General features: G+C 50.1%; 2 protein-coding genes across 5 annotated transcripts in view; both read left to right on the forward strand.

Annotated features, from left to right (window-relative positions):
• LOC310827696 (uncharacterized protein) overlaps positions 1-24,437 on the forward strand; it is a 751,453-nt gene that overhangs the window by 284,481 nt on the left and 442,535 nt on the right. The gene's annotated exons all lie outside the window — the stretch shown is intronic.
• Positions 1-24,437, forward strand: part of AGAP3 (ArfGAP with GTPase domain, ankyrin repeat and PH domain 3) — a 102,607-nt gene that overhangs the window by 33,533 nt on the left and 44,637 nt on the right. For all 3 annotated transcript variants that reach the window (XM_083703991.1, XM_083703993.1, XM_083703990.1), the window contains exons 2-6: positions 12,233-12,291; positions 18,097-18,184; positions 20,598-20,683; positions 21,390-21,531; positions 23,432-23,566. In XM_083703991.1, coding sequence (XP_083560117.1) covers positions 12,233-12,291; positions 18,097-18,184; positions 20,598-20,683; positions 21,390-21,531; positions 23,432-23,566 — 510 coding nt within the window. The remainder of the gene's footprint in view (positions 1-12,232; positions 12,292-18,096; positions 18,185-20,597; positions 20,684-21,389; positions 21,532-23,431; positions 23,567-24,437) is intronic.

Genomic DNA, 24,437 nt, shown 5'->3' on the forward strand with positions numbered 1-24,437 from the left:
GACGGAGAAAAGCGGGGGGGGGGGGACACCCCTGAAGTAGCACCAAGGCTGTGATCTTCTTTGGTGGGGGGTCTGGGGAGGTGGACGGTATTATATTTAATGGATTTCTTTGTTGCATATATATCCCACTGGTTTCTCCATGCAGCTGGGGGTGGCCTGCATATTCCTCCCCCCTCACACACACACAACAGGCCTGCCAGGTGGGCTGGGCGCTGAGGGAGTGACTGGCCACCTCATGGCTGAGCTGGTAGATTTGAACCATGGTCTCTCCCATCTGACCATTGAAGCAGAGGTTGGCTGGTCAGTTAAACTGTGGAACTCCCTGCCACAAGAGACAGGGATGGCTGTAAAAGAATTCATGGCGGAGGCAGCTTTTTATATCTACCGGCTCTGTTCTGCCTCCACAGTCACAGGCAGCAATGCACCTGAATCCCAGTTGCTGGAAACCCCAGGCTTGAGTTTGAATCCTGGTTGCTGGTTTCCATTTGAGACCTCTGGTTGGCCACTGTGGGAACAGGAGGAACTTTCTGGCAGTTAAGAGCTTTTAGACAGCGGTCCTCTTCTCCTGCCTGGGAGGTTTGTCATGCTTGAGCTGAGATCCCTGCATTGCAGGGGGTTGGACTGGATGACCCTTGGGGTCCCTTCTGATTAATTTCTGTGATTCTATGACCCTAACCACTGCTCCACCACTGGCTCTCGGGCATCGTAGCTCAGCAACAGAACACCCGCTCCTGGCTCAGGCCCCACTGGCAGCTGCACACAGGACCTCCGGTGCTGCCAGTCTGGGTTGGCAATGCTGAGTATAGAGTGTTTGAAGGCAGCTCCTTCTTGTGTGTTTTCCTCCTGCCCCCTTGAGTGGTCTATGCCTGAACTCTCGTTTGCAACTTTTTAGCCCTACGTACAGTATGCTGAAATAATTATTATGATTGCAACTTTGACTGGTTGTCTACCCAGCTACCCTGCAGAGTAGGCTGCTAGCATTGTTATCTGAGACTGGGCTTGCTGGAGGGCAGTGGCAGGAGTCCACTCCTTTTTCTGGGGGGTGTTTAGACCCAGTGGCCATCTGCAGACCCCACAAGAGCCGTTGGTTGAAGTCCCACTGTGGCCAAGGAGTGTCCCTTGGCTGGGCTGGGGAGAGATTTTGAGGCTGTGCCAGGAGGACCCTTGCCCTTGGTGCCAATGTAGCTCTGGAGGGAGGCTGGACAGCCAAACTCTCTTGCAGGGGGGGGGGGCGCTTAGCTGGAGTCTGTCTAGAAGCTGGCAAGGGAGGGGCATGGAAGTGGTGTGGTTTGCAGTGGGAGGGGGCTCCCTTTAAAATGTTCTCTTCTCACCCAACCCCACCCTGGCCACTTTTTAACAGAGGTTGGAGGGTCGCTTGTCAGGGATGCTTCAGCTGTGATTCCTGCTAGGGTAGATTTGATGGAAATCAAATCGATTTAAATCACTATTTAAATGACCAGTCAGTAAGACTTGATTTAAATCTCTCTCTCTCTCTCTCTCTCTCTCTCTCTCTCCCTCCCTCCCTCCCTCTCTCTCTTTTTTTACAGAAATACTCATTCTCACTGGCATAATCTTAATATTTGCAACCAGATGGAGGTTTAATTGTTGGAATAATACATTTTCAGAGTAGTTTTTACAGTTATACAAGAAAAATACTGATTTGGCTATACTATCAGAAATACATAGATAATTATGAAATTATCATGAGGTTTAATAAGTTAACTGTTTATATTTGGACAACTTTTCTGCTGTACTTTATTGAAAAGAGAAAAATAATCATTTCCTGAATAACAATTTAAATAGTTTATTTAACTAAAACAATAACATTGTAACTTATGTATCCATGTTTGTTAACTGATGTGGTTAAACAAATATATATATATATATATATGCTTTCGTAGATTTTCACGAAAGCATATATATATATATATTTTTTTTTTCATATATATAAAGACTGGATGAAAAATGTAAAGCAAATCCTTATTTCCTGATGAATAGCCTTTAGATCAGGCATAGGCAATCTTGGCCCTCCAGATGTTTTGGGACTGCAACTCCCATCATCCCTAGCTAACAGAACCAGTGGTCAGGGATGGTGGGAATTGTAGTCCCCAAACATCTGGGGGCCCGAGTTTGCCTATGCCTGCTTTAGACTATAATGTAACTTAAACAGAAAACTATCTTTAGAAAGATTTTTCCTCCAAAAGCATTTTATTCTAAAAATCTTATGTAAATTTTAAAAAACCAAATTTTTTGATTTAAGAAAAATCATTGATTTTTATCCACCCTGATTCCTGAACTGCAGGGGGTTGAGCTAGATGGCCCTTGGGGGTCCTTTTCAACCCTGTGATCCTTTCCCTCTGGCTGCTCACAGACCAGCCCCAGACAAGAAGCCAAGGGCAGGCAGGAATGCAGAGGATGTTTAGGGATGGCCAGGAATGTGGATGTGGGAGTCTCCCCCCACCACCTTGGGGGCCCCAGAATCGTTGCACCAAGAACCTCTGGAAAGAGCCATTCTCCCTCCTCTCTCCAAGGCCAGATGTGCAGAGCACCTGGTGTGCAGCTGCCCTAGAGGAGAGAGGTGGCTGCCAGCAGACAAAGGATTCTGGGCCTCTGAGCCGCTGCAGCCCTTCCCCCCACAGCCTGGCCACATAGGCAGCCTCTGCCGCCGCTGCAGGCTTCTGCACGGCTGGGCGGTTAGAGACCCCAGCAGGGGGCCAGGTGGGGGGACAGGACAGGCCCCTCGACCCCCCCAGGCAGCTTCAGGTAGAGGACACTTCGTTTGGACTGCAGACTCTTGTTTTCCATGGCAAACACCTTGCTATTAATCCGTGGCTCGGTGGGCAGTGCATCTACCTCTGTCTATAGCTGAGCTGTCAACTTTTCCCTTTTCTTGCAAGGAATCCTATTCGGAATAAGGGAATTTCCCTTAAAAAAAGGGGAAAGTTGACAGCTATGCCTCTGTCTCCACTGCCCCTCCAGGCAGGGGTGGGTGAGAGATTCTCTGCCTGAAATCCTTGAGCGCTGCTGCCAGTCCGTGCCGGCAGTATGGAGCTGGAGGGGCCCCTGCTCTGACTCTGTGCAAGGGAGCTTCCTACTCCCCCCTGGTTTGCTGCGAGTGGATCCTTCAAGACATGAGGTCCTTGGCTGGGGCAGAAGCTAAAGCAGAGGAGCTGCTGGGGGGAAGGGGGAGCAGAGGGGTCTTCTCTGGGGGGGGCGATGGGGGGCGCAGAAGGAAGAGAGTCATGAGCAGTGCTAGAAACTCAGGTGCACAATCTGATTCCCAAATGGTACCTTAAACCTGGGTACGGTCGCCACCATGGAATGTCTAGGTGCCTTTTCCCAATGAATTATCATCATCATCATCATCATCATCATCATCATTACAGTTGTTTGTTGGTTTTCAAACAGCTTAGTTCACGAACAACTTGAAACTCGAATGTTGCAAACCGGAAGTAGGTGTTCCGGTTTGCGAACTTGGCCTCAGAAGCTGAACATCCGGCGCCACTTCTGCGGCTTCCAATTGGCTGCAGGACGCTCCTGGAGCCCGTCGGAAGTCATGCCTTGGTTGTCAAACATTTTTGGAAGTCGGACGGACTTCCGGAACGCATTCTGTTCGAAAACCAAGGTACGACTGTAATTCCGTTTCTATGCCACTTTATATTTTAAAGAACAAATCCCAAAGCTGTTCACAACACAATTAAAACATTATATAAAACAACCCAGAGTAAAACAAATTCAAGCTTCAAGGAAAATATTTCAGCTCATTTGGCTTTCCCCCATTCGCCAATGCGGCACCCAGAGATCTCCATGTGGTCGCCGTCGGACCTGTGCCAGTTGCAAAATGCTCCTGGGAGAATTCTGTCACTGGCCATGGGAGAACTTCCTGGCTCTCAATGTGGGGGGGGGGGGAGTTTGATCCTCTGAGGTTCCCCAGGGACCTGGCCAGATCTGCATGCAATAAAGGGCAGACTAGTCATGGCGGTGGCCCACACAGGGAGGGGTCAAGAGGCTCTGATCCAGCGTTGCCTCTGACGAAGCACAGGCCCAATGATTTGGGGTGGGAGGTGAAGTGGGTCAGGGACAGCACTTGGGGTAAGGGCCCCAGAGAGGAGGCCCCAGGCTCTATCTGCCCCCATCCCGGCACCCCAAAGTAGCACCCAGGAGCAGTGTTCGAAATTCGCCAAGTGCCAGGCGCATTTTGCACCTGGATTTTGGCCACTTGTGACCAATTGAGGATGCCCAGGTGCCAGGATGGGGCCTGATACGCCCACCATGTGGGGATCGTTGGCCCTGGACTGCTTTCACACACTAAGACCCCATCCTGTACAATTCTATCTGTTCTATTTTATCTGCAGAAGCAGAATAAATTTCAGGAACCCAAATGTCATACTGAATAATACGACTTTTGAGCTGTCAGGCCCCCAAAGGGCAACTGGGCAACCCATTTTGGTGACTGTCAGCCTGGTTTCAGGGGCTATTTGCCGCCTTGCTTATATACCTGAGTTTCTAACCCTGGTTTCAGACCCTAGGGTCTCTACCGGGAGATTCTGCTGGGGGTTGAGGGTGGGGTCCTCTGCTTGTTCCCTAGCCCTGAGGTCCAGTGCCCTTCCTGAGATGTCTGGAGGGAGCCTCTGGTGGGAAGATGCTGGGTGGAGGCAGGAGGGGCCAAGTGGGAAGCAGATTTGGCACAGGAAGGGCAGGTAAACGTCAGAGGGACGTGCCTGGGCACCAGCCGGTGGGTGAGGTGAGGTCATCATCGCCAGGGATGGCAAGCCAAGCCAAGGAGCTGGGCAGGAGGCCAAACCGGGAGCGTGTGTGTTTTGGGTGGGGGCAGGGATGTCAGGCAACACCTGAGCTCTGTGGATAGAAGGAAGGGGGGGCCGTAGGGCTGGCACAAACCCCTGCCTGAAACCCTGGAGAGCCAAATGCCCCCTCCCACTTGAAGATTTCCAAGGGTCCTGGCAGACCACCCAATGCCTATTATGCTTCTTGCAGCTACTGCGATGCCATTTCTAATTGCATTTTTATCCCTCCTTTTGGCGCTGTGGGTTAAACCACAGAGCCTAGGACTTAGAATCATAGAATCATAGAGTTGGAAGAGACCACAAGGGCCATCGAGTCCAACCCCCTGCCAAGCAGGAAACACCATCAGAGCACTCCTGACATATGGTTGTCAAGCCTCTGTTTAAAGACCTCCAAAGAAGGAGACTCCACCACACTCCTTGGCAGCAAATTCCACTGTCAAACAGCTCTTACTGTCAGGAAGTTCTTCCTAATGTTTAGGTGGAATATGCCGATCAGAAGGTCGGTGGTTCGAATCCCTGCAACAGGGTGAGCTCCCATTGCTCGGTCCCTGCTCCTGCCAACCTAGCAGTTCGAAAGCAAGTCAAGGTGCAAGGAGATAAATAGGTACCGCTCTGGCGGGAAGGTAAACGGCATTTCCGTGTGCTGCTCTGGTTCGCCAGAAGCGGCTTAGTCATGCTGGCCACATGACCTGGAAGCTGTACGCCGGCTCCCTCGGCCAGTAAAGTGAGATGAGCGCCGCAACCCCAGAGTCATCCACAACTGGACCTAATGGTCAGGGGTCCCTTTACCTTCTTTAAAACATATTACATTTTATTGCATTGCCACTGCAATTCCACAGAATTCAGATTTTGCTAGTGTTCCTGGCAGAGACGCCCGGGTCCCCCTGAGCGAAGCCTGTGGGGCTGGGGTCATCAGTCCTGCGCTGCATAGATGGACCCGCGGCCTGACTCTGCGCCAGGCGGCTCCCTCCGTTCCACTGTCCCTGTCTGGGCTTTCCTGCGTTCCCTTTCCTTCTGAGCTCCCTTTTTGCAGGCACCTTAATGGGAACCTGCAAGTCAGGATTGTGCCGCCTGATGCAGGTCGATGGCCGTCCACGAAAGCTGGTTGTGCCATGATGAATTTGTTAGCCTTCAAGGCCGTACTGCTCCAAAATTTTATTTTTCAAATGACGAACTGACTAATTGATTCTCAGTGAAACATCTGGCTAGTTCAGAGGGTTAAGATTTTTGAAAACTGGGTTAAGATTTTTGGGTTAAGATTTTTGAAAACTTTAAGAAGGAAAGTCCTTTGATCCAGGGACAGTCTGCAGATATAGCCTATTCAAGCTTATTTTTCTTAATGGTGACCATTCACAATGTAGGCATGTTCTCCACATATGTGAGCAAAGCAAAGGGGGTGGCGAATGAAGACAAGCAACAATTCGCTATAACGTCGTTCGCTGCTCCTACTCTGGCTGCACAGAAAAAGCATTTTGGTTACAGAAGTTCATTCTGATTGTGCCGATAAAATATCACAGATAGAATTCTGCAGGACGGGGGGGGGGGGGGCGGGTCTTGGTGTGTGAAAACAGTCCTGATCCAAGGATCCCTGGGTGGTGGAGATGTCAGGCCCCATCCTGGCTCACAGGCATCTTCACTTTGTCGCAAGTGGCCAATAGCCAGGTGCAAAATGTGCCAGGTGGATTTCGAACCCTGGCTACTAGTCAGGAGGTCTAGACTCTGCCTCCACAGTCTTGTGTAGCAGCAGAAGACAAAAGGCTGAATTCGGATGCAAAATAAATCTGTGCAGGTGCCCAGTGGGCCTCCCTCCCCCTCCTAGCCTGGGCAAAGTGGTGCATCTTCTTCCACCTGTGAGGGCAGGTGCATGGCAAGGCGAGGGCCCCACCCCAGGTGTCTCTTTAGACCAGAATTTTGAATTGTAGGGAGACTCTCTGAAGTGGCCAGAGAGGCTTTGGGGTTGCTGCAGAGATGCTGCAGTCTCACAGTTGTGGCTTTTGCAGAGGCGTCTGTGTAGTCCTGACAGTTTTCATTGCTCCGTTTGATGCAGTGGTCTCAAATGATGGTAGCTGTTTTCAGTCACAGATATTTTAAATGCTGTTGCGTAGTGCTTCTCTAATATAGCAGTAGCTGACTTTTGCAGTTTTGATCGTCTCAGGGTCGTTCCCGGAGGAGCAAGCACCGTTTTGAAACACACAGAGCTATAATAAACCTTAATAGTCACCACTTGTGAGAACATGTTTCTCTTCTTTGCATTCTTTGATTATTATTTTTTACCAGCGGAGGCAAAAATGTCCATTTTGCCATGAAAGCCGATTCCCATATATCTCCTCCGCTCTCTTTCATGCCCCCCCCCCTTTGTGGGTTTTCTGTGTAACCTCCAAGCCTTTGTGTGTAATATTCTTGCTGTTACCCGTAGGAAGTTAATTCCTCGAGTTCATCATAGTCATCTAGAGTGAGGCATGAGCAGCGAAGGAGCCAAGTTGCGGGTCACGAAAACCACAAGGAATTGTGTTTGTTGGACTGAAGTCAGTACACCCCTTTCCATCTCAGTCTCAGGGCAGAATTGCAATGCAACAGACAGTTCTGAGATTCTGCCGGGGGGGGGGGGGGGAATGTATATTTGGCTACTGTTCAGAGGGCCCTTACGTTTTCATTCATTCATTTAGAACATTATAATCTACTGAAGGCACCACACAGTTCCTCCTCCTCCCGTCCCATTTCATCCTCACAACAATCCTGTGAGGTAGGAATTACTATTATTATTATTATAAAGGTAAAGGGACCCCTGGCCATTAGGTCCAGTCGTGGCTGACTCACTTTATTGGCCGAGGGAGCCGGCGTTTATCCGCAGACAGCTTCCGGGTCATGTGGCCAGCATAACTAAGCCGCTTCTGGCGAACCAGAGCAGCGCACGGAAACGCCGGAGCGGTACCTATTTATCTACTTGCACTTTGACGTGCTTTCGAACTGCTAGGATTTCAGGAGCAGGGACAGAGCAACGGGAGCTCACCCCATCAGGATTTGAACCGCTGACCTTCTGATCGGCAAACCCTAGGCTCTGTGGTTTAACCCACAGCTCCACCCGTGTCCCAACTATACTTATGGATAAAAAATGCAGCACAGAGATAAAACAGAAAAACTAAAAGCATGGGGGAAAAGTTTGTCATCAGAAAGTATTAAGTCCAAATAAAATTGAAACAATATAAAAATCAAATCTATTAAAAATGCAAATAGCAGCAGCCAGAGAAACAGAGCACCAGACCTGTCTACGAAAGCAGCCAGTTCCTGAAGGCCTGTCGGAATAAAGGAGGGAGCCTAGCTTGAATCACAGAATCATAGAGTTGGAAGGGACCCCAGTGGTCATTTAGTCCACCCCCCTGCAATGCAGGGATGCAGGGCACTGGGGGTCGGGGGAGACGGGGACCTTGTAGGGTGCGGGTGCCTTCCGCTTCCAATCCTGCCATTCCCAGTTCTGGGATAACTGGCTCAGGTTCATGTTTTGTGGGGAGGCTGTTCTCCACGATCTGCATATGAATCTTCCAGATATTTGCATTTGAATATTGCATTGTTGCTCTTTCCTGCCTGGGAAAAGGAAGTCAGAATGTGTTGAGGTAACTGAGGCGTGTCCTTGGGGTTGTCTGTGCAGTCCTGTGTGTCTCCAGGGGGAGGGCAGTCTGCTGTGACTCACTTTCCCTAAATCCTCCCCCAAGTTCCTGGCCCTCATGAATCTGAGCAGCTTTGTTTGTTTACTTCTTGCCCACCCTTCACCCCAAGGTCCCAAGGCGGGTTGCAACATTAAAATGCAATATTCAAAACAACTTTCAGTCGCAAAAAACAAGGCATACGCTTCCCGTGGGGTGTCCTCTGCAGCTGAATAGTGAAGGTGCCAGACCCACCACTGCAGAGAGTGCCACAGTTTAGGGGCCACCACAGAGAAGGCCCTCTTCCCCTTAACCGCCACCCCAAACCAGCCCCCGAGAGGGTCTGCAGGGAAGGAGCCAGCCTTTCAGATATGGGGGGCCTGAGTCATTCGGGGCTTTGGAGGTGTGTGTGTTGGGGTGGGGGACCTTTTTGCCTGCCTTCTTGGCATCTGGTCCACATAGGACCCCAGCCTCCCCCACTTTGGGTCTTACGGAGGAGCTGTGAGGAGCCAAGAGCAGTTTGGCTTTGGACCAGTCTCCCTCGGAGGTTTTAAACCTTCCTTGGAGGTTTTTAAGCAGAGATTGCACGGCCATCTGTCATCATGGATGCTTGGATCGAGATTCCTGCATTCCAGGGGGTTGGGCTGGATGACCCTTGGGGGTCCCTTCCAACTTGACAGTTCTATGATTCCGTGGCCAGGTTTGAGTCTCTGCATAGAGGCTGCGGAGGAAGAGGTGATGGCAGAAGTTGCGGGGGGGGGGGCTCTGTGCAAGAGACTGGCTCAGCCTGTCTGGGCAGGGCTGGGGCGCGGCTGGAGCTGAGCTCAATCCCGTGGGGGGTGGGAGGGCCTCCCCGTTTGCTGAACTCTGTGCTTTGACCCGGGCAGGCGTGTTGGGTGGGGCCCCACCCAGTCTGCAGCCCTCGCCCCTGCCCCCGTCCTGAGATGCCTCCTCCATGGGGCAGGTTCAAGAGATGGAGATGAGCTGCTTGTCTGTGTGGCTCCCAAGGCTTCCTGAAAGTGGGGGGGACATCTCTCTCCCTCTTGGACAGACCCCATTCCTCCCCCTGCCTTCTGCCTGTGGTGCCCCCTCCTTCCCTGCCTCTGGGGGGGCATGACACTGAGAGGCATCTGCCTCTGCAGAGACCTGGAGCAGCCAGACCCGCCTAACCAGTTTGGGTGCTGTTCTGGCAAGCCCAGAGCCAGGGGCTGATCCTCCTCCTCCTCCTCCTCCTGCCTGCTGCTGCTGCCTTGGGCTGCTTTGGGATCTCCAGTTGAGGCAGGCAGTGCTTGCCTCCCCCAGCCTTAAGGGCACGACCAGAACCCTGCTGGATCAGGCCCAAGAGGACCCTTCTAGTCCAGCACCCTGTTCTCACAGTGTGGCCAAATATCCCCCGCAAACTTGGGACTCTAGATAGACTGCCTGTGGACCTGGAGGTTCCATTAAAAGCATAAGAAGAGCCTGCCTGCTGGATCAGACCGGTGGCCCGTCTGGTCAGCATCCTGGTCTCTCAGCGGCCAACCAGGTGCCTCTTGTGGGCATCTCTTAGTTGGTGGCCACCCTGTGGGAGGGAGTTCCATAGTTTCCCAAAATTCATCTTTTTTATTGTCTTCTTCATAAAAGCCCATGAAATATTAGGCCTTTTCAGCGTTTATAAACATTAAAGCAGCTTGTTTCTCATTCCTGACCTCTAGATAGTCTATGTTTCTTGTATTATCCTACATCTGGTGTCCTGGTAGGAAACCAGACTGATCATGATGAATTATTTCTACCCAAACTCCTTTCATTCAGTTGGCAAGTGTATTGGCAAATAGTTTATAGTCAGTATTTAATAAGGAAATTAAAAGCCTATAACTTTTAAGTGAAAGTAAGTCCGCATCTTAAAGGTAAAGGGTAAAGGGACCCCTGACCATTAGGTCCAGTTGTGGCCGACTCTGGGGTTGCGGTGCTCATCACACTTTACTGGTCAAGGGAACCGGCGTACAGCTTCCGAGTCATGTGGCCAGCAGGACTAAGCTGCTTCTGGCAAACCAGAGCAGCGCATGGAAACACTGTTCTTACTTTGGGATCAAAGTAATATAGGCCTCTTTCCAAGGTACTTTCTCTGGTACTTTACCCATATTTGAAATCTTGTTCATTGGTACTTCTTTTAATGGCTGTACCAGTAAATTCTGCAACTTTTTATAATACTTTGCTGACAAACCGTGAGGCCCTGGCGTTTTATCTATTTTAGTTTGCTTAATTGCATCTTGCACCTCCAGCACTATTATTGGCGCATTTAATAAAACTATTTTTGGGGAGTTCCATAGTTTAACTCAGCGCTGTAGGGTTTTGGAGGTTCCCACTGTTGGGAGAGAGGAGAGGAAACTTCTCTCCATCCTTCTCTATCCCATGCTTATCATTATTCACCTCCGCTGTGTCTCCTCATAGAGGAGCTCTTTGTCTCCTTTATATTTTGGCTCCCCTTTTCCAGCTCCACCATGTCCTTTAGGAGGTGAGCCTGGCTGTGACCCCCAAAACTGAACGAGGGCTAGCTGCTCCCCTCACCCTCCAGGGGCATGCAGGAAGATGCTTGGGCCAATTTGCCCTTTGCCAAGCACTTGACAGTGGGGGGGGGGGCAAACGGGGTGCTTTTAGTGGTTGGGCAGGGGTGCATTTGGTTCTTGCCAAGAATTGCTTACTCTCCGTTTTCCATCAGCACCTCCACTGGAGCCTCTGCAGATCTCTGGCATGGGGCAGGGCATGAGCCAAGGCCTCCTTTGCCCTCTGGGAGTGGCACTGCCATGGCCTCTGGGCAAAGAGCTTGCTGGTAGCCATGGGAGGAAAGGAGGAGCCGAGGGCAGGGAGAAGGTCCATCGTATTAGAGCACTACCTTGCATGCAGAAGCTCCCAGGTCCAGCCCCAGTTTCTGAAACCCTGGAGAGCTGCAGCTGCGAGTCAGTGCAGGCAATAGTGGGTAGGTAGTGGATGGTTCTCTAGACTGGATGGGGTTACACTTCCCCTGAAGGAGCAGGCTCATAGCTTGGGAGTCCTCCTGGATCCTTTGCTGTCGTTCGAGGCTCAGGTGGCCTCAGTGGCCCCGAGTGCCTTCCATCATCTTCGGCTGGCGGCCCAGCTGTGCCCCTATCTGGACAGGGATAGCCTAACTACTGTTGTCTATGCTCTGGTATCCTCAAGGTTAGATTACTGCAATGCGTTCTACATAGGGCTGCCTCTGAAGACTGTTCAGAAACTTCAGCTGGTGCAGCATTCAGCGGCCAGGTTGCTCAGCGGAGCAAGACGGTTTGAGAGGCTTACACCAATCCTGGTCCAACTGCACTGGCTACCAATTAGTTTCCGGACCCAATTCAAAGTGCTGGTTTTGACCTATAGAGCCTTAAATGGCTCAGGACTGCAATACCTCAAGGACCGCCTCTTTCCATATGAACCCACCCGGACCCTGAGATCATCTTCTGAGGCCCTTCTTCGTGTGCCTCCTCCTCAAGAGGTCCACAGGGTGGCAACATAAGAACAGGCCCTTTTCTGCAGTGGCTCCCCGTCTGTGGGAGGTTTCAGATGAGCTGCTGGCCCAAGAAGAAGAATCAGGTGGTGTTTTATTGCCTCTTTGGGCTCCTTTATGAAAGGGGAAAGGGGAATAACTTGCAGAAATCAGCAGGGTGTGCAACCCAGCACTGACCAGCCTGAGAGATGTGATGCTCTGACAAGCCCCCCTTCCCCTCTGTTTTTCTGGGGTGTCTTTGGCTTTGAGGGGCTCCCTTCACCCTCTGCTTCTCTCTCTCTCTGCAGATTCCTTTGTCAACAGCCAAGAGTGGACCTTGAGCCGGTCAGTGCCGGAGCTGAAAGTGGTGAGTTTTCCGTGGCTGTACCCGAGAACCTCGGGAGAGTCCAAGGGGCCCCGCCCAGCCCAGAACCATACTACTACTACTACTACTACTAATAATAATAATAATAATAATAATTTGCCGCTTCCAACAGAATATTAAAATACAATAGTCTATTAAACATTAAAAGCTTCCCTAAACAGGGCTGCCTTCTAAAAGTCAGGTGTCTTCTAAAATATTGCAGAATCTACTTTTGTTGTCTATCAGTCCCCACATTACAGGAATTTAAAAGTGTAGGAATGTCCTCAAGAGCCAAATTCCAATTGTCCTCACCTGTGATTGGGAGAAAAGGCATAAGATCCTAATCCAACCCATAACTTCCTGAGAAAATCCTCCCCCCCCCCAAAGTAACAGAAAAAAACTGTCAATGTAGTTTGAGAAAAGCCTTTTTAGCATCAAGAGAAATAACTGCAGCCCCATCAGCTCTTTCACTGTTTGAAGCACCCCCTTTTCCTACTAACCTCAAATTATCTGCTCCCCATCTTTGGCAAATAATATTAATGTACTGCTATAGCCATCCCAGTCTGGTTAGCAATGACTCCTGTTATTATCTTGCTGACTACAATAATTAAGGTGATTGGCCTATAATTTGGACTCTTCTCCCGGTGGCTGATTGCCCCATGGAAGCTCTCTGGGAATCCCGATAGACTGCCTCTGGACCTGGAGGTTCCACGAGAAGAGTCCTGCTGGGTCAGGCCCAAGGGAGCCCACTGACCCCGGCCTTCTCTTCCAACAGCGGCCACAGTATGAATGCCCATCCTCCCTGCTTCGGAGGTCATTTGGGGTTTGGGTCCACGGCTGGCCCTAGATATGTGCCCTCACCCTTCACTCCCAAGGGTATGATGGCTGGGGGCTCAGGAATACACGCCTACCCATTTTGTTGTTTTTATCCTTGCCATGGATGACACCCCATATACCGTATTTTTCGCTCTATAAGACGCACCAGACCACAAGATGCATGTAGTTTTTGGAGGAGGAAAACAAGAAAAAAAATATGCTGAATCTCAGAAGCCAGAACAGCAAGAGGGATCGCTGTGCAGTGAAAGCAGCAATCCCTCTTGCTGTTCTGGCTTCTGGGATAGCTGCGCAGCCTGCATTCGCTCCATAAGACGCACACACATTTCCCCTTACTTTTTAGGAAGGAAAAAGTGTGTCTTATAGAGCAAAAAATATGGTAAATCTCTGGTGGTCCAAGGAAGGAAGGAGATGTGGGTCTCTGCTTCCACTGGAGGCTGGAAGAATCGTAGAATTGCAGAGTTGGAAGGTCTCCAGCAGTCATCTACTCTAACCCCCTGCCACGCCTGGCCCGAGAAGCACCTGGATGGCAGAAACTGGGGGTTATCAGTGTAGGACGTGTGGTTTTGACTCCCTTCAGAGCCAAATGGCAGAGAACGGAGGGTTGGGGTGGGGGTTGTCCAGCAGTCTGGGTTGACCACTGAGCTCCGCTGCCTTGCCAGCTGGGTCTTTTGTTAGAGCAGCCACCAGCAACTGAGGTCTCCAGTGGCCCCCCACTTGGGGGCTGAGCCCCAGAAGAGACGTGTCTGAGCCTGCAGGTGGGGGAGCTTGAGCAAGATCTGTCTTCCCTGGTGCTCCAAAGACCCCCTGAATCTGGTCTGTCCCCGCAAAAAAAGATCCAAAGAACCAGCAGAATGAGGGGTGAGCCCCAGCCACCCCAAATAAGGAGAGCCTACTGGGCCAGGCCAGAGGCCCATCTGGGGCAGCGTCTGCTCTCACAGAGGCGGGGCAGTGGGAAGACAGAGAGCAGGATTCGAACACAAGAGCCCTCTCCCCTCCCCACTGGTAGAAACTCAGCTATACAATCTAATTGCCAAATGGTGCCTTAAACCTGGGTTAGGGTCGCCACAACGGAATGTCTAGGTGCCATTTTCTCCCAATGAAGTCTAGAATAAGAATAAGAATAAATTCATTTTCCTTCTCTATATATATATTTATTAAATTTTCTGCTTTACAATTTTAAATACTCATTTAAACACCCTTAAAATATCAACGACCTCCCTTCTCTTTCTATGGTTCTTTTTACATATCATAAATCCCTGCATATTTTACCAAAACTATACCTTTCAGCATTCCATTATTGCATCCATCAAAACTTATTTACACTGTTGAATTTATCTTAATGCTGCCAGCGTATTCGGCTGTACACAATGATTTCCCATATATCCAATAAACGTTTTCCAATCTCCTCTAAACATATGTTCTTCTTGTTCACTTATTCTGTATGTAAAGCCTGCAAGCTGAGCATATTCTGTCAGCTTAAGTTGCCATTCTTCTGTAGTTGGGACCTCATTCGTTTTCCATTCCGTGGAAGATGGACAATAATTTCATTTCTATGCCCGTAGCAGCCATGGATTTATCTAATCCTTTTTTTAAGCCATCCAGGTTGGTGGCCTTCCCTGCCTCCTTTGGGAAAGAGCTTACCTGTGCCTTTAAAACCACCTGGGAGCCAAGAGAGTCAGGGCAGGACTTCCCAAATTAACGGGTTTAACCCTTTGTTAGTCTTTGGCACTTATTGTCTGCAAAGGCAAAGAGTGCCACCTTCTGGGCAAAGGCTGCAGTGCTGATGGGAGACAACCTGCATTTTATTCCTATCAGCAAAGAAGGACAGTTTGGGGTGGAAAAGGGCGCTCTGGGTTGCGGGCAGTTCTTTCCGGCAGGTGCCAGGTGGGGTGTCAAGGAGTGCCTGGCACTGCCCCCTTAGTGTGCCCCATCTTTCTCCCCTCCAGCCTTCAGAATCGTAGACTTGGAAGTGACAAATGCAGGAATTTCAACTAAAGCATCCATGTCTTTCTTTCTTTCTTTCTTTCTTTCTTTCTTTCTTTCTTTCTTTCTTTCTTTCATTCTTTCTTTCTTTCTTTCAGATTTTTAATTACTTTTTCCATTGCACCATTGCACCATAAAATTAAAAATAGAAAGGAAAAGGACAATAGAAACAAAGATTGAGAAAAGAAAAAGAGAGAACAGTAAGATAAAGAGTAAAAAAACTAGCAAGAGAAGAACTTCTTTTCCATCTGCTTGGAAGAGCCCACCTTTTAATATTTATTTGGTTTTTCAGATTAAAATTTTACAATCCTATATTGAAATAAATCATAAAAACAAGATTCCAAGGAACCTCCTGGACTTCCATCCTTCCCTTTGTGGGTCCTATTATTAATCATTCCCTCCTGCATCTTTTATAATAATCCAAATCTTTTACGTCTCCATTATCTCCAAAGTTCACCACTAAACTACAAGTGATATTCCAATCCTTTGAGCCCACCACTTTCCAAGGCTGTCCGTTCCTTGCTGGATAAGCTCCACAGAAACGCAGGCAGGGGCCACAGTTCCTGGCGCACTGCTCCATCTTGCGCATGCTGGGACCGCAGAGAGGGAGAGCAACGCCTGGCGCCATCTTGCCCGTGTTGCCAAGCAAGGGCCGGTGCCCATGGTGGGCGTCCAGCATGGGCCAGAGGCCCCTGCCCAGCAGGACATGAGCTTTTTGTAGCCAGTGCTGTCATTGCCAGGTTCAGCTTTTTCAGGAACTCGTAGCACAATTTTCTGCGTTCCGTTTGTTCCAGCCCTTCTCATTGGAGCCCCAATCCCTTGCAACATGCAATATAAACAGCAATATGAAATAAATCCAAACATTACATGCATCCCAGACCGTCTGTAGTTTTGTCTGTCCTTGACTCTTTATTTCAAAATCGGTCAAGGCCTTTTTTGTTTTTTTGATCGTCTAATAAATCATCATTTAGTCTCCATCTAAAGGAGATTTGGCTTTCCTTTTGTAGTTCCATAATCAAGGAATTATGATCTGAAAAGGTTCTGGGATTGATTTCAATTTTTTTGACTCTTGTCTCCAATTCTTTGGAAATCCATAGTGTCAGGGACGCAGCGGGAGCGCAGGAAGGGGAGGAGATGGAGAGCGAGGGGGAGCAATCCGAGGGCAGCGTAGGAGAAGATGACAGTAGCCCGAGAGATTCCATGAGCCTCTCCAGCGAATCGGAAGATTCACAGAAGGGGGCGTCGGTGGCCAGGGCAAGGGGGGCCCCAAGGGGGACACCCCAGAAGCAAGGGGCCAGCGGGGACTCCCAGAGCAGCAGTTGGAAATCAGGACCAGCTTCCCCACCAGAGCGCAGTGGGGGGGAGGAGTCCCAGGCATCGGGACCAGTGTTTTCACCACCAGCGAAAGGAGATGAGTCAGGATTGACCACGCCTCCACCGGAGAGCGGGGGAACGGTCAAGAGGAAGGTTGCCGGTTGGGCGCGCGCGCCAAGTTCAAATGTACAGGCGAGCGGCACAGCAGGTAGCCCGGATAGGGAGCCAGGTCCTAAAGCCCACCGGAAGGAGGGGCAAGAATCAGGGGGGTCAGCGTCAGAAGAGTCCAGAAAGGATGAAACCCCAGCGGGCAGGAGGGCCCAGAGGAGGAAGGAGCTAAGGAAGAGGTGGAGCAAGGCTAGAGTCTTAAACTGGTGTGGAAGGGGAGGAGATTCAGACGGAGCTTCGCCGGTCTAGGGTTTAAGACGTAGAGCTGCACGCTGCGGCTTTGAAATGGAAACTGAACGTCAATAAAGACTTTTGTACATAAATACAGCCGGGCGTTGGTCCTCTGTGAGCTGGGACCTAGGGGCGGCTCTGACACATAGGGAATCTAATCTTGAGCTACTGTCATGTACGTGACTGTAGTGAGTGAACTCTTTATCAAACAAATGTTTTGTTCTCCATATATCTATCAAATTTAAATTTTGAGCTGTATCAAAGAATGTCTCTGGTAACTTACCTTCTTTCGTATCTTTTTTTCTGGCTGATCTGTCTTTATCTAGAGAAGGAACTCCATTTAAGTCTCCCATTAAGATCATCATATTTTGATCTACAAATTCGAGTAGTTCTGTTTTTTCTAATTTTTTGAAAAAGATTCCTTTTTTGTCATTGGGTGCATAAATGCCAACCAGAATCGCTTTCTCTCCCTGAATTTTGATTTGTATTATTAAGATTCTACCTTTCTCACCCTTCTGAATCAATCTGGGTTCAAGAGCAGGATTGATATAGAAAACTACTCCTCTCTTTTTTGTAACTGTTCATTTATCTGTGTTTATATCCCCCCAAGTCAAAACAAAATAAAAAAATTCCTTCCAGTAGCACCTTAAAGACCAACTAAGTTAGTTCTTGGTATGAGCTTTCGTGTGCATGCACACTTCTTCAGATACCTTCTTTTCTTACTTCTTCGTATCTGAAGAAGTGTGCATGCACACGAAAGCTCATACCAAGAACTAACTTAGTTGGTCTTTAAGGTGCTCCTGGAAGGATTTTTTTTATTTTGTTTTGACTATGGCAGACCAACACGGCTACCTATCTATAACTATATCCCCCCAAGGAGTTCCTGGTTGTCCTTCTCCCCTTTCTATCCTCACAACGACCCTGAGAGGTAGGTTAGTCTGAGAATAAGTGACTGGCCCCCAAGTTCACACAGGGAGCTCCCCGCCTGAGTGAGGATTCGAACCCTGGTCTCTCCCAGGCCTCCTTCTGGTACTCTAATCACTACACCACACTGCCTCTCAGATGAATGATTCCTCAGAAGCAATTGTCTGACTTCCTTGAGCTTGACTGGAATCCAAAGGGATCTCCCCCCCCCCCATTTGTGTGCTGGAAAAGACCACTTGGTGCATTTAAGGGAAGAGCGTGGCTCCCTCCATCACCCCTCCAGGCCCCGATCCAGCCTCCACCTCCCAAGCATACTGGGCGCGGTGCTCAGCCTTGCCTTCTGTATTTCAGGGGATCGTGGGGAATCTGTCCAGTGGGAAGTCAGCCTTGGTTCATCGCTATCTGACGGGGACCTACGTGCAGGAGGAATCGCCAGAAGGTAAGGGGGCAGGCCCTCTCTGCCCCTCTTGTGGGTCACAGCTGTGCCTGGCGCTCCCTGCTGTACGAAATTTATGCACTGCATAATTGCAAAATGCCCTCACTGCACGACTGTAGAAAAAACAACAATTTTTCTTTTAAACTGCTTTGAGGGTTGTTGTTTTTTCTACAGTCGTGCAGTGAGGGCATCTTGCAATTATGCAGTGCATAAATTTTGTACAGCAGGGAGTCCCAGGCATGGCTTTCGAAAAGTTCAAATAACAACAAACAGATTAAAACTCACATCTCTTTTCTACAAACCCAGGTGGACTTGTCTGAACAATAATGTTTTTAGCAGGCGCCAGAAAGGGGAAGGTGCCAATAGGCAGGGAGTTTCAAAGTTCAGTCGCTGCCACACAGGCAGACTTGAGTTCTTACCTGTCTTACATGACCCTTGCAGCAGCATCAGGGCCGTCAATCAAAGTGGTATAGGGGGCGCAGGGGGTTTCCAAGTCCATGTCCGGTAGGGACAGACGTGGGGTTGTGCCTTTCGCTCTCTGCCCTGTTCCTGTGCCCAGGGCAGAGAGCAGGATCCATCCCTTCCTGTGGTCTCCTCCTGTGGGAGAGGCCTCCCTCCATCTCTCAGACCCTCCTGGTCCTGGGGGTCAAGCAGACATGACTCCCCAGAGGAGCCCCTCTCCTTAATTCAATGGGCCACAGGATCCAGAAGTCCTCTTTGCTGTGCTTCTCCAACCTGCTGGGAGAGACTTTCCTCTGGTTTAATCCTGGCATCCGCTTGGCTTCCCACCAGGCACCCATCCGAAATAACCTTGGGAATGGGAACCGCAAGGGGGCTGCTGAGGACAGAGACCCCCCCCAGGCCTCCCCACTGCCTGTTTTGCCACCTTTAGAGTAGGGGTGGCTGTGAGTGAGCTTGGAGCATCCTTGGCCCATAGCTGTCAACTTTTCCCTTTTCTTGCGAGGAATCCTATTCGGAATAAGGGAATTTCCCTTAAAAAAAGGAAAGTTTTGACAGCTATGCCTTAGCCAAGCGCAGCCTCTGTGCTGCTGGTGTGAAGGAACCGGTTTCCTTCGTGTCGCTCTGAGGCGGCCCCGATTCTGCTGCAAGGCCCAAGTTCCACTCTTGGCCTCGTCTGCTGCCTCCTCCTGTTTTCTGCTCTGTTACTTACAATGTGCTCTGCTCAGAATGACACTTAGGGGGGGCAGGTTCTAATGGTCCTGGCCCTGACCGGGAGACCCCTAAAATCCCAGGCAGGGTGGTCTAAGGGATGATGGCCAGGGGCAGATTTCCAGTGGCCAGAGAGAGGGGCAGTTTCCTCTGGCCAAAGCCAAAGAGCTTGAGGCAGTGGGAGCAAAAGGCTTTGGGCCTGAGTGTCTCTTTTGTTTTGGGTCGCCAGTTTCCCTGTGCCCCAGGGAGGTGGGTCTGTGGGGAGTGTTAACAGAGAAATCTGAGGGCTCCCTTGGACAAAAAACAAGGACACCAGCCAGGAAGACCAGAGCAAAACAGCAGCCAGTTGGCTTGGTCTTGATTGAAGACTGTCGAGACAGGACTCCCACCTGCCACCAGGTGGAACAAGATGGAAGCCCCGAACAAAAGAGCCCCCAAACCTTTATTAGCTGCTAATCCCCATGTTACAGCCCCCAAACTACATCACTCATACATCATGGTTACATCATGAAAGGGGAGGTCTGGTGACAGTAATCTGAGCATCCTGGACCCTGCCCCATGGTTCCCCTTGCCCTCCACCAAACACCCATCAAGTGGAACAAAAGAGATATTTACATTTTCCTGTTTCCCAGCCAAGTTAATCCCACCCTTTTGTCTTCATCTGGGTTTGGTATTTCTGGAATGGCTACCTGTCTGGCACTCAGGTATCAGGATGCCAGAGATTATCCCTCAGGCAGAGGGGCTGCTGAGCAGCTGAGCTCACAGGTCTAGATGAATTTCTGAAGTTTTCCCAGTGAGACAGTACACAGGTACATTGGTCAGTGAATTCTTACATTTGGTATTCTGCAGCAGAGGCCCTTTGAATAGATAAGAAGAAACTGTGATGAAGTGTTTTGTGGGGACAAGTCACAAAAGTCACAAAAGCGATTGTGCTGGTTTTGGCAGTGGGCTGCATGTGCGCAATATCTGCTGGAGGGGAAACCCCCCTCTAACCTATACATAAATTCCTGCAACAGGAATTAGGTCAGCCCCCCTCCTGTTGATGCTGGACAGAAGACAGAGAAAGAGAGAGGGGACTTATCTAGGGCAGGGCTGGGGAGACTTGGGGAGCCAAGCCCAGCGCTCTTTCTTGTGGGTGGGAGGGGGGGTCAGATCCCTTGCCCAGGAGGTGGACCTTTTCCAGACTGGCTCTGCCACTGATCTCAACCCCCACTCCACCCCCTGTTGTGCCATCCTGCCTCCCTAGGTGGACGGTTCAAGAAGGAGATTGTGGTGGATGGGCAGAGCTACCTGTTGCTGATCCGTGATGAAGGAGGCCCTCCGGAGCTGCAGGTAAATCACTGGGCCCCCTTCCTGGTGGGGGTCCGGGAGGGGTCTTGCTGTGGGTCCCCCTGAGCCTCTGGGGGTCACCTCTGAAAGGCCAGGCTTTGGGGTACTCTAGCAAAGCTGACCGGGAAAGTTAGAGGAGCCCCAAATCAAAAAATACACAGAGAATGGAGATTATTCAAGGAGTGTATAAGATTATATTCTAAAAAATGATATTATCCTAGCAGAATTGAACGATACTTGTATATAATAAACAAATCGAATAAATATACCAGAAAAATATACAGGAAAAAGCTATGAAACAAACGGTGCGATAAAATTAAGACAATAGAAAAAGTACAACGAGAAAGATCAGAAGTTTCTTTCAGAAGACTTTATTAGATAAGACAGGATGTTATAACTAATATTCATTTCTTATAGTTAATTCTCTCTTGTTCTTGTTTATTTTTATTTTCTTTATACTTTTCATTTTATATCTTTGTGTTTAATTTTGTTGTAACCATTTGTAATACATATGTAGGATGGTATTTTAAATTAATAAAGACAAATTTGAAAAAAAGAAACACTTCCAGGGCAGCGAGAGACCCCTCGGACAGGAGACCCAAACATGGGGCTCCTCTGTTGTCCTGTTGGAAAGGCTTCTCAAGGGGTCCCGCTGGCCGCTGGGGGCGGCGGAGGCCATGCTGCTCTGACTCCCCCGTTCTTTCTCCAGTTTGCGGCCTGGGTGGACGCCGTGGTCTTTGTCTTCAGCCTGGAGGACGAGATCAGCTTCCAGACGGTCTACAACTACTACCTGCGTCTTTGCAGCTACCGCAACACCTCGGAGGTGCCCATGGTGCTGGTCGGCACGCAAGGTGAGTGGGCGTGGGGCCGGTCAGCGCAGGGCAGGACCCCTCCGTCCGGCCTCGCAGTGAACTGGAGGGTCAGGCAGTGGGAAGCCACTCTCTCTGGTCTGGGGATCCTGGCAGGGTCTGGGCTGCCCTGCTCTGAGAAGGAAAACCAGGAATCCCACCCATAGCAAACTGTCTTGTCCCAGAGAAGGCTGGGCGAGAGGCTGCTTTTGTGGACTCACCTCTGGGTTGCAAGGGGGCTGCCGTTGCTGTTCTCTCCCCCCATTATTATTATTATTATTATTATTATTATTATTATTATTATTATTATTATATAATTCATTTATACCTCACCCATCTGGCTGGCTTCACAGTTTTTCCTGCATTGTGAGTTTTGCATAGCGTGCACACACACGCATCATGATTGGTGATATATATTGTCAGGTCGGAAATTATGAAACCGATATTACGATATGAACTTGGACGATATATTGCCCAGCCCTAGAGACCTCCGGGTATAGGGTGGTATATAAATAATAATAATAATAATAATAATAATAATAATAATAATAATAATAATAATAAAAATAAATTGTCCAGTAGCACCTTAGAGATTAAGTTTGTGCATGCACACTTCTTCAGATACCAAAAAAAGCTAATACCCAGAACAAACTTCATTGGTCTCTACTGGACAATTTTTTAATTTATTTCAACTGTGTCAGACCAACATGGCTACCTGCCTGAAAATAATAATAGGGGGTTGGCACAGATACAAAGCTAAGCCACCTTAAATGGCCGAATCCCCCCCCAGCCCGTTCTGTAGGATGGGGACCAGAGCAGAATGCCTTTTCCAGCCTGGCTGGCTGGCCCACGGCAGCGTTTTGTCCCAGGTCTCGCTTGCCCCACGGTCTCGACATTCTCAGGGCTTTGCTGCGGAGGGGAGAGACTGCGAGTCTTTGCCCCGAGGAGCTTACAGTCTAGCGTTTGCCAGTGCAGTGGCAACAGGAGGAGAAAAGGGGAAGGGGGGGTCAGGCAAGTGTGTGGGAGACTCCCCTTGGCACCTGGGCTCCGCAGTGGATGTGGACCGGGGGGGTCATGTCTGGGGTGCTGTGGGGGCAGCAGTTTTTGTTCACAGGAAGCGATTTATCAAGAGAAGGAGGCCTGGGGAGGTCTGCTTGGACGGGGGCCAGAAGTGGAAAGGCAGTGGGGTCAGGGGGCGCCCCTCTCCAGCCTCTGGACAGATGAAAGGGAAGGGGGCCTCTTTTCCTCCCCCCTGAACTTAGAGCAGAAGGGTGGACCTGCTGTGACACCCTGCTCAAAAAAATGTGGTTGGCCTCCCACCCTTGTCCCGAACCATTGGGCAAGCTGGCTGCTGGGGCTGCTGCAAGTGGGGGGAGTCTGGCCTGGCCCCCCAGGCATGGCGGACTTTGTTCGTTTGTTTGACCAAAATTTATACGGTGCCTGATTTTGGGGGGGGGGGGAATGCCTCAGAGGGTTCTGCAAAAAGACAAGAAAACCAAGGACAAAATTACTGCAAAATTACATGCAAAAAGTTAAAATGCTAAAGCGCCTTTAAGATTTGCGTCAACTTCCCAAGCGTCTGGACGGGCTTTTTGAAAGGTGTGTTTTTATCAGAGAGCCAGGAAGGCGCCTGCTTGAGGTCCAGAGGCAGGGAGTTCCCAAGGAAACACTCAATGACTGAGTTTTTACAAGGGCGTCAAATGGATGTGATGTGGCAGTGCCCATTCCGCCCACGGAGGCAACTGAGTGGCAGCACAAGGCGCTGGCAACGGCCGGCCTGGCATTGTGCCCAGGCCCTGGGGCACTGTGTGGGGCAGCAGTGACCCCTGCCTGCCCCAGGGAGGTTGGCATCAGGGGGGCAGATGTTCTCAGGCCTCTCCCTGACCCGCTCCCTCCCTCTCAGATGCCATCAGCGCCACCAACCCCCGGGTGATTGACGACTCCCGCGCCAGGAAGCTGTCGAACGACCTGAAGCGCTGCACCTACTACGAGACCTGTGCCACCTATGGGCTCAATGTGGAGAGAGTCTTCCAGGATGGTAAGTGGGTGCCAGGCCAGCCTTGGCTGGGGCAGCAGGAGGGGAGCAGGGCTGCCTTGACGGGGCGCAAGAAGGAAGCCCATCTTTCCTGGCAGCAAGCGAGCAACGGCCTTTGCCCCGAATTGCCCCTTCTACCATGGTATGTTGACTGTTTTTTTAAGAAATACACCATTTAGAGTAGAGACTGCTGGTCCATCTTGTGGCAGTGAGTTCCACAGGTCCCTTTATGTTTTGCATGGTCTCTATTGGTGGCAGGGCAGTATTTGCCCGCTTGATACCCCCCCCCAGGGGCTTTGGGCTGCAGCTCCCATTAGCCCCCAGTCAGCCCCATGGAAAAGGCGGTAGAGCAGTGGTTCCCCAAGTGGGTGGAGGGATTACTTGGGGGTGGGGGCCGCTCAGAGACGAGGGGGTGGCAGGGGGTTCTGTACTTGCAGGTGACTATCAGGCTTTGAAAAGCTGGCATCACCAGACCAAATTCATGCATTTTGTTGGATTAAAAGAGTTGTAATTTGAACAAGAGTGCAATTAATTGTCACTGTTTTTAATTGTGTTGTGCTTACACCTTCCGAACTGGGTCGTGCAAAGAGCTCTCCTGTGTAATGCCTTTTATAGGGACCAAGGGGGTGGCTGAGGCCTGGCGCTCTTGCAGGGCCTTTTCAGCAGTGGCTTTCATGCGATGGTCACCTCCAGACTTGACTACTGTAATTCGCTCTATGCGGGGCTGCCCTTGAAGCTGTCCCAGAAACTCCAGCGGGTGCAGAATGCTGCAGCGAGGCTCCTCACGGGGTCTCTGCCATGGGAGCATATTCACCCAGTGCTTTTCAAGCTGCACTGGCTCCCGGTGGAGTACAGGGTCAGATTTAAGGTGCTG

This window comes from Podarcis gaigeae (assembly GCF_964106915.1).
Source record: "Podarcis gaigeae genome assembly, chromosome: 12".
Lineage (NCBI taxonomy): Eukaryota > Metazoa > Chordata > Lepidosauria > Squamata > Lacertidae > Podarcis > Podarcis gaigeae.